General features: G+C 48.5%; 1 protein-coding gene across 6 annotated transcripts in view; it reads left to right on the forward strand.

Annotated features, from left to right (window-relative positions):
• Nucleotides 1–6,300: 6,300 nt before the first annotated feature.
• pex7 (peroxisomal biogenesis factor 7) overlaps nucleotides 6,301–19,820 on the forward strand; it is a 29,766-nt gene continuing 16,246 nt past the window's right edge. For 2 of the 6 annotated variants that reach the window (XM_086188732.1, XM_086188731.1), the window contains exons 1-8: nucleotides 6,303–6,509; nucleotides 7,230–7,379; nucleotides 7,494–7,554; nucleotides 7,644–7,794; nucleotides 7,872–7,949; nucleotides 8,021–8,129; nucleotides 18,324–18,430; nucleotides 18,864–18,977. In XM_086188732.1, the coding sequence (XP_086044858.1) occupies nucleotides 7,268–7,379; nucleotides 7,494–7,554; nucleotides 7,644–7,794; nucleotides 7,872–7,949; nucleotides 8,021–8,129; nucleotides 18,324–18,430; nucleotides 18,864–18,977 (732 nt within the window). In that variant the 5' untranslated portion in view covers nucleotides 6,303–6,509; nucleotides 7,230–7,267. Of the gene's footprint in view, nucleotides 6,510–7,229; nucleotides 7,380–7,493; nucleotides 7,555–7,643; nucleotides 7,795–7,871; nucleotides 7,950–8,020; nucleotides 8,130–18,323; nucleotides 18,431–18,863; nucleotides 18,978–19,820 lie in introns of all 6 variants that reach the window. The other 4 variants (XM_086188733.1, XM_086188729.1, XM_086188734.1 and 1 more) reach the window with 3 other exon arrangements.

The raw sequence follows: 19,820 nt of genomic DNA on the forward strand, positions 1-19,820 counted from the left end.
TCCTGTCAATCTAAATTTAGGGTTAAAAGGTCACTTTTGGAAGCGCATGCCGGAGGTTTGCCGTTGTCAGACTCAGTTAGCTGATCCCACGATGCGGCTGGGTCATGCAATCATGATGTCACATGACCGCACCGGCGACAGACAGCGGCGCCTGTGGAGGTTAGCGTAGATTCTGCAAGAGCCTCAGTTACACCAAGCAACCCAGGGTTTTAAGACTCCACCACTGCAACTTCCACCAGTCTGGTGTTTACTGGTGGCTCTGATGTAGAACTGAACCTCCAACATCCACCAGTCTGGTGTTTACTGGTGGCTCTGATGTAGAACTGAACCTCCAACATCCACCAGTCTGGTGTTTACTGGGGGATCTGATGTAGACCTGAACCTCCACCATCCACCGGTCTGGTGTTTACTGGTGGATCTGATGTAGAACTGAACCTCCACCATCCACCAGTCTGGTGTTTACTGGTGGATCTGATGTAGAACTGAACCTCCACCATCTACCAGTCTGGTGTTTACTGGTGGATCTGATGTAGACCTGAACCTCCACCATCCACCGGTCTGGTGTTTACTGGTGGATCTGATGTAGAACTGAACCTCCAACATCCACCAGTCTGGTGTTTACTGGGGGATCTGATGTAGACCTGAACCTCCACCATCCACCAGTCTGGTGTTTACTGGTGGATCTGATGTAGAACTGAACCTCCAACATCCACCGGTCTGGTGTTTACTGGTGGATCCGATGTAGAACTGAACCTCCAACATCCACCGGTCTGGTGTTTACTGGTGGATCTGATGTAGAACTGAACCTCCAACATCCACCAGTCTGGTGTTTACTGGGGGATCTGATGTAGACCTGAACCTCCACCATCCACCGGTCTGGTGTTTACTGGTGGATCTGATGTAGACCTGAACCTCCACCATCCACCGGTCTGGTGTTTACTGGTGGATCTGATGTAGAACTGAACCTCCACCATCCACCGGTCTGGTGTTTACTGGTGGATCCGATGTAGAACTGAACCTCCAACATCCACCGGTCTGGTGTTTACTGGTGGATCTGATGTAGAACTGAACCTCCAACATCCACCAGTCTGGTGTTTACTGGGGGATCTGATGTAGACCTGAACCTCCACCATCCACCGGTCTGGTGTTTACTGGTGGATCTGATGTAGACCTGAACCTCCACCATCCACCGGTCTGGTGTTTACTGGTGGATCTGATGTAGAACTGAACCTCCACCATCCACCGGTCTGGTGTTTACTGGTGGATCTGATGTAGACCTGAACCTCCACCATCCACCGGTCTGGTGTTTACTGGTGGATCTGATGTAGAACTGAACCTCCACCATCCACCGGTCTGGTGTTTACTGGTGGATCTGATGTAGAACTGAACCTCCAACATCCACCAGTCTGGTGTTTACTGGTGGATCCGATGTAGAACTGAACCTCCAACATCCACCAGTCTGGTGTTTACTGGTGGATCTGATGTAGAACTGAACCTCCACCATCCACCGGTCTGGTGTTTACTGGTGGATCTGATGTAGAACTGAACCTCCACCATCCACCGGTCTGGTGTTTACTGGTGGATCTGATGTAGAACTGAACCTCCAACATCCACCAGTCTGGTGTTTACTGGGGGATCTGATGTAGACCTGAACCTCCACCATCCACCGGTCTGGTGTTTACTGGTGGATCTGATGTAGAACTGAACCTCCAACATCCACCAGTCTGGTGTTTACTGGTGGATCTGATGTAGACCTGAACCTCCACCATCCACCGGTCTGGTGTTTACCAGTGTCTCTTATCTCTCCACTTGTGCTGGCACGTTCAGTCTGGGTTGTCGTTATCGGTGGAAACACCCATCTGGATGCTGACCAGATCGAGATGAGCTGAGGGATGTTGGTGCGTTCACACCAACCGGCGTGTGGAACGTGTGAATCAGTGCCTGATTTCTCAGATCAGGAGCCAAACATGCAGATATTAGTTTCAGCTTTTTAGCTTCAATCTCTCAAAAGTGAACTGCAGCTTCATGCAGCTGTTGAGAAACGGCTGAGTGTCGAAGGACGATGGGGAACTGAAGAGGTGAGCAAGACTCAGATTCCCCCAGTCACTCGTGGCTCCTCGCCACTCCGCTGCACCTCGGTGTCTTCAAAGACTTCAAACATACAATAATTTAATCGTGTGTCCATAAAATGTTTGAAGCCATTCTGAGGAATCGTAGAAACTGCCAGGATTCCGAGCAGGAAACAGAGGCGGACCACCCATGACTGATGATGTGATGACCCTGCTTGTGACTCCTCGTGTCCCCGGCGCTGGGGTCACCATCATCGTCCTCTCCGCCTTCCACGCTCCTCATGTCGACATGTGTGAGTCGGTGTTGGTAGGAGAGCTGCTCTTCTCTTCCGCGTCCTGCCCAGCGTCTGTCGCACCTCTGGAGGCTTCAACACGTCAACATGGCGCTCACATTCCTGTTCAGGCTGTCAAAACACATTCCCGCCATTGCTGGAAAGACTGAGCAAGGCTCCTCACGCCGATCTCACCGCTGCAATTCAAACCCCATTTAGGGCCTCTGTTTGCTGTGGTCGTATGTTCTAAAATCTTCAGTCATGACCATGGTCACAAGAAACCAAGAACCACAAGCTTGTGTGTGTGTGTGTACGTGCGTGTGTGTGTGTGTGTGTGTGTGCGTGTGTGTGTGTGTGTGTGTGCGTGTGTGTGTGTGTGTGTCTGTGTGTGTGTGTGTGTGTGTGTGTGTGTGTGTGTGCGTGTGTGTGTGTGTGTGTGTCTGTGTGTGTGTGTGTGTGTGTGTGTGTGTGTGTGTGTGTGTGTGTGTGTGAGATATCACGCTTCCTGAAACTTAAAACAATGGCGTGTCTGAAGACAAAGGGCAACAACAGTCTCAGCAGTCAATCAGTCTCTCTGGTCGTGCTTCTTAGAATTTATTTTGTTATTATAAAAACCAAATCTGGGTCTATTGAAACTGTAGAATTAATTTAGCTGAGATTTGCTATCAGAGGTGTTTGTTAGGATGTGAAGTCCAGATGAAACCAAAAGGACAAGTTTTATTTGTTTCCATATTTGTAGTTTCCTGTCAAAAATGAGTCGTGAGGGCGGAACTTGTCCCAGTGGCGTCGGTCCTGAATGTGTTCCTCTCCCGGCCTGCCCGCCCGGGGACCAAATGTTCCTGGAACATCGGAGCTGGACGCCAACCCAGGCCAGTATTTTGGTGGTCAGGTTGGTGTCCTGGCCCTCCAGCGCTGAGTCAGCCAGTAGGACCACGAATGTTCGCTGCACAGCTAACCAAGCTAGCTGTCCGACAACAGCTAACTGCAACAAGCTAACTTATCTAACCATCAGGAAATGACCTAAATCATCTCCTACTGGACTTGGTGCCATTCAACTGGCGTTCATGTGGCTCAAAGTTGGATTTGGTTCTGTCCTCATGCTGTTAAGCCGCCTCAGCTAACCTCGCTAGCTGCAGTTAGCGAGGTTAGCTGAAGTCAGCACTGACTTAAGCAACAAGATGGCCTGAAGCTCTCAGCAGAGTTGAGGCGGTGCATCTGGACAATCCAATTGGACTGAGGTCATAAGGTTGCATTTGTGTACAGTAATCAGTGAGGCTCCGCCCCCAGAAACACGCCCCTCTGACGTGAACGCTAACCCTAACCCTAGAGGAAACGTGGTCTGCTAAGGTGCCTCAGCTCAACTACACAGACTTTTAAAGATCGCGGAGTCTTGACATGTTTGCAGGTTCATGACGGGTCCTGGTTCTGTCCTTGGCCTCTAGACGGGTTTTCAAGGTTCAGTACCCCTCAACCTGTTGCGTCCAAATCTCACACATTCTTTCCCGTTTGCTGCAGTGTAACAGCAGTGACACACAACAGGGAGAAGACGCAGACTTAAATGAGGGTCGTAAAAATCAAAGTTGTCTTGTTGTGTTCCTGAGAATCATTGGAGCCGAGGGGATTTTCCTCCAGGCACACACTGTCTGACACACACTCTCTCTCTCTGTCTCTCACACACATGCACACTCACACACACTCTGATAAAATGCTGGGAGAGTCGGGGGAGTTTGATATCAGCTGACCGCGTGTGAGTGTGTAGATGGGTGAGCAGGTCTTTCCCACACCCACTTTCTCTCTTTAGAATTTACCGCAGATGCCAGCACACACACACACACACGCACACACACACGCACACACACACTGGGGCCCCCGCCAGTGGAACGTGTGAGGTCAGGAGCCAAAGCTGAGCCGGGTCACATTCCAGAACCAGGAGGCTTCCATGTTTTCTCTGAATCTTTGATTCATGATCTTTTAATGTCATAAAAACATGAGGTTTTCTGTACCTGCGAGGGTTCTGTGGCGTGATGGAGGGCCACAACGATGCTGTGACCCTGAGATCTTGGGAGTCCAACTGCATTTATTCTGACGATGGCGTTGGTGTTAGCGAGCACCTCAGCAGTCGGGACGGGACGTCTGATTGGATCACGCCCATGGCATCGGCATTTCTCGTCTCCTCTGTTTGATTTGTGTATTTGGCCATGTTTTTGTAAAACGTCCAATTTTGACAGTCCGATTCTCTCCAGTCAGCCAGCTAACGTTAACGTTAACGCTAACACGCTGACAATGCTAGCTAACACAAAAGCAACGGTGGTTATAAGACTTGTTATGGCGTCACGCTCACGGTTGAATGCTCCACGTGCTGATGATATGTGAAGTCACACACTCTCTTTGGGACTCATGACCCCTGACCTTCGCATTTTGACCGTCGACATATTTGGATGCTACATTTTAAAGGACATTAAAAACAACTCTTAGCTGTCCCCTAGCAGCTGCTAATGTTGAGACCTCAGCCAGGACAACGGAGACACTGGAGGCTGATTTACCCCCACGCTGAACTGTCAACCAGCCCCAGACTGCCCCGGGCCGCTCAGCCTGACCCAGGCAATTCACGAAAGTATTCAGGCGTCACAATTAGCATTGGGAGACGTTGTTGATAACTTTAGTAAACGGTTGAACAAACGAGCAGTTATTATGATGGGGAGATTTTAGGCTTTCAAGAGGCTCTGCATATGACGAGAGTTTCTTTACAATAAAGTAAAATGTGATTCTTTTTATTAAACCCAAAGCTCGCTACTTTTAATAAAGTTTCATAGGCTCGGGGGTAAGTCAGGTGTCTCTTCTGTGCCATGTGACTGGGCTGGCTGTCTCCGCCCCCTCTCGCCCTTCCCAGGCTTTTCCCAGGCCTCTCTCCCAGGGTGTTTGACCTGACTTCATGCCCCTGGCGGCCCCCTCGCAGTGCTTCCTCCTGCCTTCCACAGCTCCACAGAGTCCCATTGTAGCCAGCCTTCGCATCTCACCACCCACACACACACATGCAGGTTAAAACATTAAAAATCATTTTACACACACACACACACACACACACACACACACACACACACACACCACCTAATCACAACAAACCTAACTCAGGATCTACAAAGTAAATCATGTGTCTCAACTCTCAAGTCATAAACAGTCGCCCCCTCATCTGGATGGACAAAATTTGGTGAAAAACAAGTGCAGCGCCAGCGAAGGAGCAAACTTCCACTCGATTCCAAAACAATGAGCGAGGAGGACGACCAACACCAAGGAAGGAGGGAAGTCAGAGCAAAGGAGGAAGAGAATGACGGCCTCGTGGTGAGAAACGTAGTCCAGGTTTAAGAATGTTTATTCTCCATAAGACTTGTGAAAACATGCCCTGAAACATGAGAATGAAAGAACAGAAAAAGAAGAAGTGGTCGCAGGCGGGAATGAGAGAAGATACCTGGACAACAGACAAACTCAGGTGTTGCAGCACCTCAGGGAGGAACAGGATTGGGTGATAAACAGATGAAGTCAACACAGTGAACAAGTGAACACTCCTCTGGACCGAGTGAACACAGCAGGTAAATGCACGCTACCAAAGAGAGGGGAGAGAAGAAGAAAGAGTTGAGTGGTCAGGAGGCTTTGATAGACTTTCGTTTCAGCCTGAGTCTTTTTTCTATTCAGCCAAAGTGTTTTCTTTTTCAATTCCAATGATTAAGTGCATGTATGTTATTACAAGTGTTTAAAGCGTTTGTGGAATACGGGCAGTTTTATCGTTGCATTCTTAAAATAATCGCCTGTTATTTTTTCTTTTTTTTTTTCAGAAAACACCAAACAACGAGCAAACTGAAGTCCCTGCTGGCTCAGGCCCCAATGAAGACAAAACATCGAAAGGAGTTGTTTAAGGCAAAAAAGAAAAGCAAACCGAAGTGAAAAAGGACTGGGCGATTATTGTAAGACGACGATCAACGCAGCAGGTGGCGCTACTGTGAGCTGCTCCCGCCACGCCGGAGACACGAAGAAGAAGAGGCGGACCCAAACACGGAAGTGGGGGAAGCGAGTGGCCCCGAGAAAGCTAAAGCAGAACAGGTGTACATTATTAAAGGTTCCTCGGGATCTTCTCGAAGTGACGACGCATCACGAAGTTGGTCCTGGTCCACTTGTGAGTATCGCGATCAGTCACGAGGACGACGCTCGCGGGGCGAGCAAGCGGCGTGGCCGCCCATGTTTCCATCTCTACCTGTATAAGAGTTGTAAGGTCATACTTCAGCATGTAGAGGTGATACAGACAGTAAGTTGCTGTCGTCACTCTCACACCAGCGAGTACAAACATTGTCGAACCATTCATCTCCGTCACCGCAGGAGCGGAGTCCCACCTGGTCGCGGTCACGTGGCGGCACCACGGACGGGGTCAAATCAATCAGATTTCCAGTGAAATACGAACAAGGACACTCAGGACTGATAATCTGAATGGAAGGGCCCAATCATGGCGTCTGGGTGGCAGCGGGACTCTGGGACGCAGGCACGACCAGCAGAACACGTCACCATCCACCAGCATCACCATCACACTTCCAGTCCAAACAATCCCAGTTTAAAGTGTTTGGACAAATCTTGTGTTCCTAATATGAGATGGAATTCAAGTGTAACTTTTTATTTTTCCTCAAAATGTCACCAAAGCTGTGAAATACTGAACTTCATTGGCTGAATTTCTGAGTTCTGAAGGACTTCTGGGTTTGAAGAGCCGCAACCGAGAAGCCTAGGACGTAACTATGACGACCATAAAATGAACTGGACTCAGCAGGGAGACGGTTTCTCCCATCAGAGTGGAGCTCTCATGAGCTTTAGCTAATGCTAACGCAACACTGTGTGTGTGTGTCTACAGACCAGCAGGCAGCTGGGTTTGGCTGCAGGAAGCTGCTGATGATGGTGAAGGTGTTTCACAGTCGTGGTCGTCATGGTTACGCTGTGGAAGTGTCTCCGTTCTTCGCCAGCAGGGTCGCCTGTGCTGCCTCGCAGTACTACGGCATCACAGGTCAGTTCAGGTCAACATCACGCAGGGTAGTGATGCAGGATACACATGGTAAACAGGACATGATCTATAGGGTGACTGTGTGTGTGTGTGTGTGTGTGTGTGTGTGTGTGAGAGAAGGTGGTGGCAGCCTCCTGATCCTGGAGGACACAGACACGGCGGTGTCTCTTGTCAGCAGGTGATGTTCCTTCTTATTTGGTCGTTTTTATTTCACTGATAAATCTGGTGGTGGTTGTGTTTATAAGCGTGTGTGTGTGTGTGAGGCAGCTGGGAATGGGGAGACGGACTCTTTGACGTGGCGTGGAGTGAAGCCAATGAGCATGTCTTGGTCGCTGGGGGCGGAGACGGTAGCCTGCAGCTCTGGGACACAGCGAATCCCAATGGTCCACTGAGGGTGGCCAAGGAACACACACAAGAAGTAGGACCCCCCCCCCACACACACACACACTATTCATCAAATCAAAAATATTTCAAGTGTGTGTGTGTGTTTTGCAGGTGTACGCGGTTGACTGGAGTCAAACCAGAGCAGAGAACCTGGTGGTCTCAGGCTCGTGGGACCAAACCGCTAAAGTGGTGAGTTGTTTGTTGGTTGTTGTTGTTTACTGTTTGCTCCTCTGACCGTGTCTTGTCTCCCGTGTCCTCAGTGGGACCCCTCGCTCAGCCACTGTCTCGCCACGCTCCAGGGTCATGAAGGGGTCATCTACAGCACCATCTGGTCCCCCCACATCCCAGGATGCTTTGCTTCGGCCTCTGGTGAGCTCTCATCTCAACACATAGACTCACAACAACTTTAAATATGAAGCAACAGATGACCAAAGCACCGGTCAAAGATCAGCTGATTCACCCACAAAAGTTCCTTCAGTTGATAGACCAAAAAAAACATTGACCTTTGACCTCGGCCATCCCAGTTTGTAGGTGTTCCAGAGACATCACGTTAACGAGAATGGAACAGAGGATCAGTGAAGAAAAGGTGAAATACTGAAAGGAGATGTTACAAAGTAAATGAGCGAGATAAAACAGAACCAAGAGAATATTTAAAGGGAAACAAATATAAATGTGTAGAAATGAAATAATTGAATTAGAAAACTGCACCGTGGCCCCCCATCAAGAAGGTTGTGGGTGGAGCAGCGGTCCTCACTGTGGCCCCCCATCAAGAAGGTTGTGGGTGGAGCAGCGGTCCTCACTGTGGCCCCCCATCAAGAAGGTTGTGGGTGGAGCAGCGGTCCTCACTGTGGCCCCCCATCAAGAAGGTTGTGGGTGGAGCAGCGGTCCTCACTGTGGCCCCCCAGCAAGAGGGTTGTGGGTGGAGCCCCGGCTGCAGCACGGGGTCTTTCTGGGTGAGTCTCCATGTTCTCCCTGTTCCTGCTGGGTTCTCTCTGGTACTCCAGCTTCCTCCACAGTCCAAAGACATCAAGAGGGACCAGGTTAATCCAGACTCTAAATTGACCGTAGGCGTGGCTGGGAGAGCCAATGGTTGTCTGTCTCTATGTGTTGGCCCTGCCATGGACTGGTGACCTGTCCAGGGGGAAGGCTGCTGGGATAGGCTCCACCCCCACCACCCTCAACAGTAGAAGAGGGGGAACATGGAGGGATGGATGATGGAGGGATGGATGATGGATGGAGGAATGGATGATGGTGATGGAGGGATGGATGATGGATGGGTGATGGAGGGATGGATGGAGGTAAATATGAAGTTGTGCAGTCTGACCACAAGGTGGCAGTGTTGTTTCGCCATCATCGTACTGCTGATGGTCTCCATCCACACGCTGTTTGTGTTCAAGTCAACAAAGAGCTGGAATGTTTTTGTGCTATGAGGTGTGTGTGTGTCTGTGTGTGTCTGTGTTTTCCTATCTTTTGCCGATGAGTATCTGATGGAACATCTCACCCCTCCAGCTTAAGCCACGCCTCTCTTTGCCCTCAGCAACATGGGTCATGAGCTCATTTAACCACACACACACCGAGAACCAAACACTGCTCCTGTCAGTCACCCGATCAGAGGTTTCATGAATCACCTGCGGGATATTGATCAGCACACACACACACACACACACACACACACACTCTCCCCTACAGGGCCTGCTGTTGATGGAGGACAATGTGACTTGTTTCTAATAGTCTTCGACCTGTGCACCCCTCCATCAGGCTTCTGTGACCTTCGCCCTGCTGGTCGTGATATGTTTTCATGAAAAAGTGGGCTGCGTCTGAAATCCCACACCTCCACCCTCCTGAGGAACTGAAAATAGAACGTAACATTTTTTAGTATGTCCGAAACATCAGTGTGACTCAGTAGTACGCGCTATCCATACCTACTCTGGAGAAATTTCTAAGTATGGATTGATGGACACAAGCCAAGCTGAAATTTCCCACAATGCAAGGCGGCGGTGTTTGGTTGGTGTTGCACGGGCGTCAGTCTGACGACGATGTGATGCTGTGTTGTTAGCACTTGACAAGGCAGCAAAGTTATAGAAGCTACAGGTGCAGAGTTTCTGACGGAGGGTAGTGCTGAGTACACTGCTCTTGATGGCTACGACTGCTACTGCTGTTACTACTGCTACTGCTATTACTACTGCTACTGCTATTACTACTGCTATTGCTCTGACTACTGCTACTGCTGTTACTACTGCTATTGCTCTGACTACTGCTATTGCTCTGACTACTGCTACTGCTGTTACTACTGCTATTGCTCTGACTACTGCTATTGCTATTACTACTGCTACTGCTATTAGTACTGCTATTGCTATTACTACTGCTACTGCTATTACTACTGCTATTGCTATTACTACTGCTATTGCTATTACTACTGCTACTGCTATTACTACTGCTATTGCTCTGACTACTGCTATTGCTATTACTACTGCTACTGCTATTAGTACTGCTATTGCTATTACTACTGCTACTGCTATTACTACTGCTATTGCTATTACTACTGCTATTGCTATTACTACTGCTATTGCTCTGACTACTGCTACTGCTATTACTACTGCTATTGCTCTGACTACTGCTATTGCTCTGACTACTGCTACTGCTATTACTACTGCTACTGCTATTACTACTGCTATTGCTCTGACTACTGCTATTGCTATTACTACTGCTACTGCTATTACTACTGCTACTGCTATTACTACTGCTACTGCTACTGCTATTATGACTGCTATTACTACTGCTATTGCTCTGACTACTGCTATTGCTATTACTACTGCTACTGCTATTACTACTGCTACTGCTACTGCTATTACTACTGCTATTACTATTACTACTGCCACTACTATTATGACTGCTATTACTACTGCTACTGCTATTACTATTACTACTGCTACTGCTATTACGACTGCTACTGCTATTACTACTGCTATTGCTCTGACTACTGCTATTGCTATTACTACTGCTACTGCTATTAGTACTGCTATTGCTATTACTACTGCTACTGCTATTACTACTGCTATTGCTATTACTACTGCTATTGCTATTACTACTGCTATTGCTCTGACTACTGCTACTGCTATTACTACTGCTATTGCTCTGACTACTGCTATTGCTCTGACTACTGCTACTGCTATTACTACTGCTACTGCTATTACTACTGCTATTGCTCTGACTACTGCTATTGCTATTACTACTGCTACTGCTATTACTACTGCTACTGCTATTACTACTGCTACTGCTACTGCTATTATGACTGCTATTACTACTGCTATTGCTCTGACTACTGCTATTGCTATTACTACTGCTACTGCTATTACTACTGCTACTGCTACTGCTATTACTACTGCTATTACTATTACTACTGCTACTACTATTATGACTGCTATTACTACTGCTACTGCTATTGCTATTACTACTGCTACTGCTATTACTACTGCTATTGCTATTACTACTGCTATTGCTATTACTACTGCTATTGCTCTGACTACTGCTACTGCTATTACTACTGCTATTGCTCTGACTACTGCTATTGCTCTGACTACTGCTACTGCTATTACTACTGCTACTGCTATTACTACTGCTATTGCTCTGACTACTGCTATTGCTCTGACTACTGCTATTGCTCTGACTACTGCTATTGCTCTGACTACTGCTATTGCTATTACTACTGCTACTGCTATTACTACTGCTACTGCTACTGCTATTATGACTGCTATTACTACTGCTACTGCTATTACTATTACTACTGCTACTGCTATTACGACTGCTACTGCTCTTACTACTGCTATTGCTCTTACTACTGCTACTGCTATTACGACTGCTACTGCTCTTACTACTGCTATTGCTCTTACTACTGCTACTGCTATTACGACTGCTACTGCTCTTACTACTGCTATTGCTCTTACTACTGCTACTGCTATTACTACTGCTACTGCTATTACTACTGCTACTGCTATTACTACTGCTACTGCTATTGCTATTACTACTGCTACTTCTGCTTCTGCTACTACTACTACTGCTGCTGCTGCTGCTGCTACTGCTACTGCTGCTGCTGCTGCTGCTACTACTACTGCTGCTGCTGCTGCTGCTACTACTACTGCTGCTGCTACTACTACTGCTACTGCTGCTGCTGCTGCTACTACTACTGCTGCTGCTTCTGCTACTACTGCTACTGCTGCTGCTGCTGCTACTACTACTGCTGCTGCTGCTGCTGCTACTACTGCTGCTGCTGCTTCTGCTACTACTGCTACTGCTGCTGCTGCTGCTACTACTACTGCTGCTGCTTCTGCTGCTACTACTACTGCTGCTGCTTCTGCTGCTACTACTACTGCTGCTGCTTCTGCTGCTACTACTACTGCTGCTGCTTCTGCTGCTACTACTACTGCTGCTGCTTCTACTGCTACTGCTACTACTGCTGCTACTACTACTGCTGCTACTACTACTGCTGCTGCTTCTACTGCTGCTTCTACTGCTGCTACTACTACTGCTGCTGCTACTACTACTGCTGCTTCTACTGCTGCTACTACTACTGCTGCTGCTACTACTGCTACTACTACTGCTGCTACTACTACTGCTTCTACTACTGCTGCTACTACTACTACTGCAGAAAGGTCCAGACACCTCTATATGGAGGCTCATACCAGGACGTAGCTTCTGTCAGATCATGTTTTAAATAAACTAACCATGAAACTACACAAGTACATTTCAGTGTACTGCAAATGTTTGTACTTTAGTGTGTAGCCAGGTCAGATATGAATGACATCACCGGAGGTGGTCTGCTGCCATCATCAAACAGATGCGTTCACTAGATATTCCATGGCTTCAGAGGAAACCATCATCTTTTATTGTATTTATACTCGTGAGCCTACTTCCCATGGTGTGATTTTATTGTAGAACATTTATTGAAGTATATTTATTGTAGTATATTGAACATAACTTGGTGACTGATGTTCCCTGAGGATGGTGAATGATGTCACAACAGTGTGAGCTACGCTCGCCTTGTCCTCCAAACAGAGGAGGATCTGGCGATGGCGTTCCTGTCGTCTGTCAACTCTTCTGTTTCTCCTCGTTGTGAGGAGTTAAACGGGCAACAGAAAACGATTCAGTGCAGGAGAAATGCCACTGTTTTCAGCCAGGTACGCAGAGAGGGGGCGGAGCAATGGGCTGCTGCTGTGGTGACTGGAGGGGTCACCATGGTAACAACTCAGCAGCAGGAAGTGCTGTGTGCAGTCTGAGTAGTACGTCTGAATTGATGCGTGCTATTGAGATTTACTAAAACTGTGTCGGACTTCAGTCGACTTCTGAGCACGCGGTGTTCAGTGTGGCATTTGGGACGCACTGCTAGTGAACCATGATGGGTGACTGTCACAGTGACCTTTGACCTCCAGAATCCCTCCAGGTCATCCTTCAGTCCCAGTGCAGGTTTGTGGTAAATTTGGAGAAACTCCCTCAAGGAGAGATTGCATTAACAGCAATGGATGGAGGGAGGGAGGAACCTGAAACAGCAAAGTGGATCCAGCACCTGGGAGGTCCCATCAGGTCAACAGCAGTTGCAATAGAATCAATTCCAGGATTTATTCCTGTCCCTCGAGTGTCTGTCCATCCCTGGAGACCAGCTGGTTACCTCGGCGACGGTCCCGTCCAGTCGTTGATGGACGTATCTTCCTGCAGGATGGCCGGTCCTCTGTCTGTGATGGCGCTGTGGGGAGCGGTCCTAGAGGTCAGGTGACCAAAACTTCAGAGAAAAAGCACAAAACTGTGAAAGCAAGAAAATGTTCCAGCGTGAGGTTCAGCCTCAGCGTGATGATCAGGTGGAGACGCAGTCACGATGCTGCTGCTGCTGGACGCATTTCACGCTGGTCCTCCAGCTGAATTATGGGATGTAATGGTTCAGTTGTCATCCCGGTGGCCTGATGGGACCAGGGACCAGCTAACCTGGAGAGGAAATTCACCTCTCGCTGTTCTGCCTTGAAGTTGCTGATTCCCTGTAATGTCAGCTGAGCGCAGCGTCCCGGCGAGCCCAGGGAGGACAGCGGCGGCGCTGAGGTGATAAGCTGACGCCGCGTCCCCGGATGAAGGTCGGTGTTCTGCTGAAGCTTTTCTCACTTTGATAATTCTGGTGTGTTTGACTAGAAACCTTGGAAAGAACCAAGCGGCGGAAGTGACAGAAAGTCACATGACCTCTGTGGTGGAAGATTGACCACGTCTGCTCTCGTCTGAGTTCCTGTGGTCACTGTGGGCACCTGGAAGAGTTCTGTAATTTGAGAAGAGTTCAGTTTGAAATAGGTTTCCCTGGAAATGAGCTGATATTGGAAGACATGAGCTCACCTCAAGACCTGGAGACTGAAACCCTGCCGCCGAGGATCAAAGCCCATTCTGATTTTAGTTCAGTGTTTGGTCTTTTTCATGTGTCATGTCTCAGAGAACGTTTCCTCAGTCAGACTGTAATTTGCTCCTTGTCGCCACTTTGACCCTCAAGATAATTGGCATGACGGTGTTCAGACGCTGTTGAACAAAAAGTGAAATGTTTTTGTGGCCAAGTGCTGTTCAGATCTCTCGTCCATCACAGAACCCACTGAAGAAGGCGATCAAAGACTGAAACCTCCATCCTCAACTCAAGTCTTAGAAATGCTAACTTCCTTAGCATGAGCTCACTCCTGAACCACACCAGTTCAGGCTTTTTCTGTCTTTTAGACCACCTTTGTAGTCTGTACTGCAGGGATTTGTAGTTCTGGTGTGACTTCAGATGGGTGAGGCGGAGTAGTACAGTGCTCACTAGCATTAGCGTTTGTTGGAGACATGCTGCCTCATCTCCCTGTGGGAGGCCCCCCTGCATTTAGCAGTTAGCATGAGAGGATACTGCCACTGCTGGCTTTGAAGAGAGGATGTTGGAGATGGTGTGTGTGTGTGTGTGTGTGTGTGTGTGTGTGTGTGTTGGGGGGTAGATGGCATTTTAGTGTGATAAGCCTATCAGGGTCTCCCATGCTCCCTGCTGCCCCCCCCCCCCCCCCACATCTTCTCATTTCTTCTTTCTCTCTCTTTCCCCCCAGAGAACCACTTGATCCCAGTGCCAGCATCGGTGTGTGTGTGCGCGCTTGTGTGTGCTCTGCCCTTAAGATCTTGTGTGTCTGTTGCCAGTGGTACGGCAACAAATCAGACCTTTGCTAAAAACAACAACAATTCTCTGTTACTGCCGTTGCTATGGCGACAACACCATAAGAAGGAATGTTGGGCAACAAATTCAGTGTAACAAGCTGAAACTTAGATGCGTGTGTTCCCACCATAACACGGCACCGTAAACGGCGTGGTGGACGAGGAGCGGCTTGTTTGCATGGTTCTGTCTGTGAACCAGCTTTGCTCCCGTGTCTCTGGAGGAGCTTGAAGGAATGGCTTCAAATTTGGCTCAAAGGTCCACTTGGACTCAAGGATGAACTGGAAAACATGTTGGTAGTCAAAGGTCATGCCAGCTCAGCCAGTCTCCCTAGAGCTCCTTCAGGAAATTTCTGTTGTGTATTTGGATGTTGGATTTGGTGCAGCGTGTCAATAAACCTGGAACGTCATGGAGGATTTTTACTCGACAGTCCGCAAGAGGACAAAAGGGTGCAGCGAGACGTACAACGTCCTCTATGGGAACAATTGCTGCGTAAACACACCACCTGCACACCTGAGAGTACAAAGTAAACACCTCATACCCACCGAGCTTGAGATGTGTCTGCTGGCTTCCTGCTGCAGACACATGACAGCTCGCCACTGAAGACTTGACCTCAGTCATCCAATGATCAGCAGCTGTAGTCAGACTCCTCCTCCACAGTTAGTTGCTGGTAGGCAGCAGCTGTCATGTGCTGGAGCGCCACCCCCTGGTCTGGAGTGGAGTGGTTGCTAACGGTGCTCCTGAGATCAAGTCCGACGTCAAATAATCCCACAGTAAAGAAGCACCGTGTCAATATTCTGTGTAATCCATGCGTGGCTGCTGTCACCAACTCGCCTGGATGAAAGATTGTGTGTGTGTGTGTGTGTGTGTGTGTGTGTGTGTGTGTGTGTGTGTGTGTCATGGTTTTCCAGATAAGCCCTGCAGGTGGTAGATCTTGGCTCCATCAGCCAGTGGAAACAATCGGGAAAATCTGTGCGGATGCAGCTCTCTGGTTTTTACGCCAAGCCGTTTCTCTACAGTCGCCCACACACCTGCTGCGATGACATTCAGCCCCGACGCTTGAAAATGTGGCAAAGAGCAAAACACTTTTAAATGCAAATACACAAATAGAGAGAGTAACGCCTCCACCCTTGGAGGAGGGACTTGCTGGAGAAGATGGCATCAGCAGCAGGAGCTCGTGTCACACACACATTAAACCCCTCGACGCTGCAGTGGAACTGTCAGGATGAGTTTAGGCCTTTTCGTCCTCCTGAGGTGCATTCAGGCTAAAATGGGACAGTTGAAGCACAACAACATCATTCTGAGTGAACATGAGTCGATGGAAAGTTTGTGTCTTGCTAGGCCTCATCAACAAAGAAGAGCAGTCTTGGAATCATTTTTCTGTGTGTTGAGCGCCACAGGGCGGGTCTGGTTCAGCCAGCAAGTGAACTGACCATGTCTGAAGATCTGTAAGGTGACAGGAAGGTGAAGAAGAAGCCAAAGGTGCAAGACACTTTACTAGATGGAGTGTTGGAGAACTACTCATCCCATAAGCCACTGCACATGCTGTTTCTGACCCAGCGTTGTTTGAGTTCACCTTTGACCCACTGACTACTTTAGCAGGTGCTGGCTAACTGGCCACTGAAGTCTCAGTGATGTCATCTATCTTGGACTTGTTGATGACGATATGTGGTCAAACACATCAACTCCTCCTACCAACGCTGACAACGTCTCAGCTGAGCTCAAAAACACAACTGAGACACTTTGAAATGTTGCGTTTCACAAACTGCAGGTTGTGCTCACAGATCTGCAGATGGAACCCGACCTGTGTGTGTGTGTGTGTGTGTGTGTGTGTGTGTGTGTGTGTGTGAGAGAGAGAGAGAGAGAGTGTGTGAGAGAGAGAGAGAGAGCTGCTGATACAGCAGAGATAGGTGTAACAGAGCGAGTCCCTCCAATGTGCTGCAGAGGTCCTCCAACATTCACATTCTATTCCCATGTGCTGCATGTTGAGGTGTGTTGCTGTAACCACACACACACACTGGCATGTTTTCCACTGGCTGCTGCCAGGCAAGTTTCCACGGGGGGCTGAGGAGTGTGTGAGTGGCGTGAAGGAGGAGACCAGCGCTGGGAGGCGTTCAGTTTTTTCATCCATCGTGGGATTTAAGAGGAGGTGACAACGAGAGTTAATCTGTTGGTCAGGAAACATGAGGTGAAGCCAGGAAGAAGCCTTCTCATTAATCTGCTGCTGCCTGCAACCAGCACAGCTCCACTGAGACTCCATGGTTCTCCAGCTTGATTCCAGAATATTCCGGCTAGTTTGCACCTCCTCGTCGCCTGCAGGGAGCTGAAGGTGGCGTTGTTTCTGAGGAGCAGAACCAGAGTCGCACTCACGTAATCCGATTAAGCAAATGAGTTTGTTTGCAGTTTCCAGACGGCCGCCCCACGGCGCCACAAACTTCAGGATGATGCAAACATCATTAAAGTTTGCTCGTTTAGAAATGTGACATTTATTGTTTCGAACACTCAGTTCCTGTCGTATTCTTGTGTGTGCGGCTTCGGACAGCAGTTTCCTTCACGTTCTTCTGAAAAGAATTTCAGAGGAATTTGTGAAAGTGTTGTAAGTGAGAGCAGCAGTGAATCCTCAAAAGACAGTACTCAGATGTGCAGGCAGTCGTGAAGTAACCATCAAAATAGAGTCACATGACTTCTTTCAGTCCAGTGAGGTTGTTTGGTTGCTGGGCAGGAGAAGAAAGTGACCCATCAACCTCTGCCATCTCAGAGATAAACGAATACACCCACATTAAAACAGCAGCGAGGACGCTATCATACCATGGAGCGCAGTCCCGCTCTCGGCCGCCACCTCGTACTCACGGAGAACGCGTGCTGCTCTTATTCCTTCAATATTTTTTACTTTCTACTCTCTGCTTTCTTTACTTTTTGTTCAGTAACCTTGGAGGACATCTCATTGAAATGTTATGATGCCGGAGGACTAGTCAGGTACTTCTGAAGCTCCTGTGGTCAGGTGTGTCTGCAGGCGTCAGTCTAACAGCCACATGACCACTGAGCGTTTGAAGCGCTTGTAACTCATCACCACAGAAAACAGACTTGATCCGTTGTGTTTCCAAGATCAACCCTTCAGAGCAGCTGGAGGTTCAAGGCCAGCGTCTTGACGGCGTCTTTGGCATGAAGAAGGAAAGCCACTGAAACTTCTCAGGACCTGACCAGGGGAGAGTGTAAAAGTAACGCTTGATGAGTGTCGCAGTGTCTTGGCAGACAAACAGCCATCACCCAGAAACGCGCACACACACACACACACACACACACATCCCCTCAATTAACCTCTCTCTCTCCCAGCTATTAAAGATGGCCTCCGGTCTCCCTGCTTCTGCTCTTAGGTGACGGGACGCTCAGGGTTTGGGACGTAAAAGGCGCTGCGTGTCGATTGGCCATCCCAGCACACAAGGCTGAGATCCTGAGCTGTGATTGGTGCAAATATGACCAGGTAACGCCTACAACAGCATTTTGGCTGCTTTTATCTTTCAGTGATGACTGGTCATGGCCGCCGCTGTCATACTGTTGACCAGGGCGTGTGGTCATGGTCCAGAGGAACCTGATGGAGTTGTGAAGCCTCCAGCTTTGGAGGTCAAAGGCTCCAGGAATGATGCACTGAAATACACAAACATCATATACAATGTGTACTTTTACTTCTCACACTTTAGTAAAGATAATATCAAATATTTCTCTCAACTTTGAATGGAGACTTTTACTAGATTACTTATGTCTACATATGTCTGTTTTTTTTTTCTATGTTTCCAGTAAAAGTTTCATGTACTTTTGGAATATTTCCAAACATTCATGTCTGATATTGACCTTGATTGATGTACTTGTCTGTATTTGTACTCTTGTTTTATGATAGTGAAATTGCATGTTTGCAGAATATCCTGGCCACAGGCTCAGTCGACTGCAGTGTGTGTGTTTGGGACCTGAGGAACATCCATCAGCCTGTCACTCAACTGCTAGGCCACACCTACGCCATCCGGCGAGTGAAGGTATATACACACACACACACACACAACACTGTGTCCTCTGAGAGACAGAGAGACACACACACACCCTCTCTGAGTCGGACTCAGTGTTGTTTTGTGTGTGTGTGTGTGTGTGTGTGTGTGTGTGTGTGTGTGTGTTCTGCGCTGCTTGACAGCATCAAAACACCCACTGAAATGGATGTAATAAGACCTTACACACATGCTTGAGTTTCCATTCCTGTGAGGACATCCGTCCCAGCTTCTGCGCTAAGCTCAGACCGACGTCACACCACACGTCTCACTCCCACTCAGCCTGATCTGAACCTAAACCCGGCCCTAAACCCAGATCTAACCCCTCCGACTGTCTGTGGAAGGTGGGACGTCCTCAGAGTCTCCACAGAGAGACAAAGACCAAGCTTCCACATTCTTGACTGTAAAGCAACTGGTTCCCAGTTTGGTGTTCTGAGAACTGCAGGTACTCAAACTGGGCCTTCATACCTGCATCATCATCATCATCAGTAGTTGTGTCCCAGAGACGCCTCACAGATACATCAGCTGATGATGCTCTGAAGCCGAGAGACGAGGCAAGACTGCTCCCGTCCCCCTGATTAGAGAGGTGAGACCATCTGATGCGGAGCGGGGGAGCAGATGAAGGAATAAATTAATTGAAGAGTGCTTGCCGACAGTCGATGAAATTACTCTCGGCGGACCCTTCTCAGGCTCTCTGTGTCGGCACAATTCTGTAACTGCTGAGCTGGAAAAAGACTGAAAACCGCCTGAAGTCCGATTTCACTTTGATGAGAGAATGTGACATTTTCAGCAGTCACACCTTCCTGCCGACGCGGGACGTCTTCAGGCCGACATCGG

This window comes from Aulostomus chinensis, chromosome 20, assembly GCF_037954235.1.
Source record: "Aulostomus chinensis isolate RoL2024-O1b breed Wild chromosome 20, RoL_Achi_v1.0, whole genome shotgun sequence".
Lineage (NCBI taxonomy): Eukaryota > Metazoa > Chordata > Actinopteri > Syngnathiformes > Aulostomidae > Aulostomus > Aulostomus chinensis.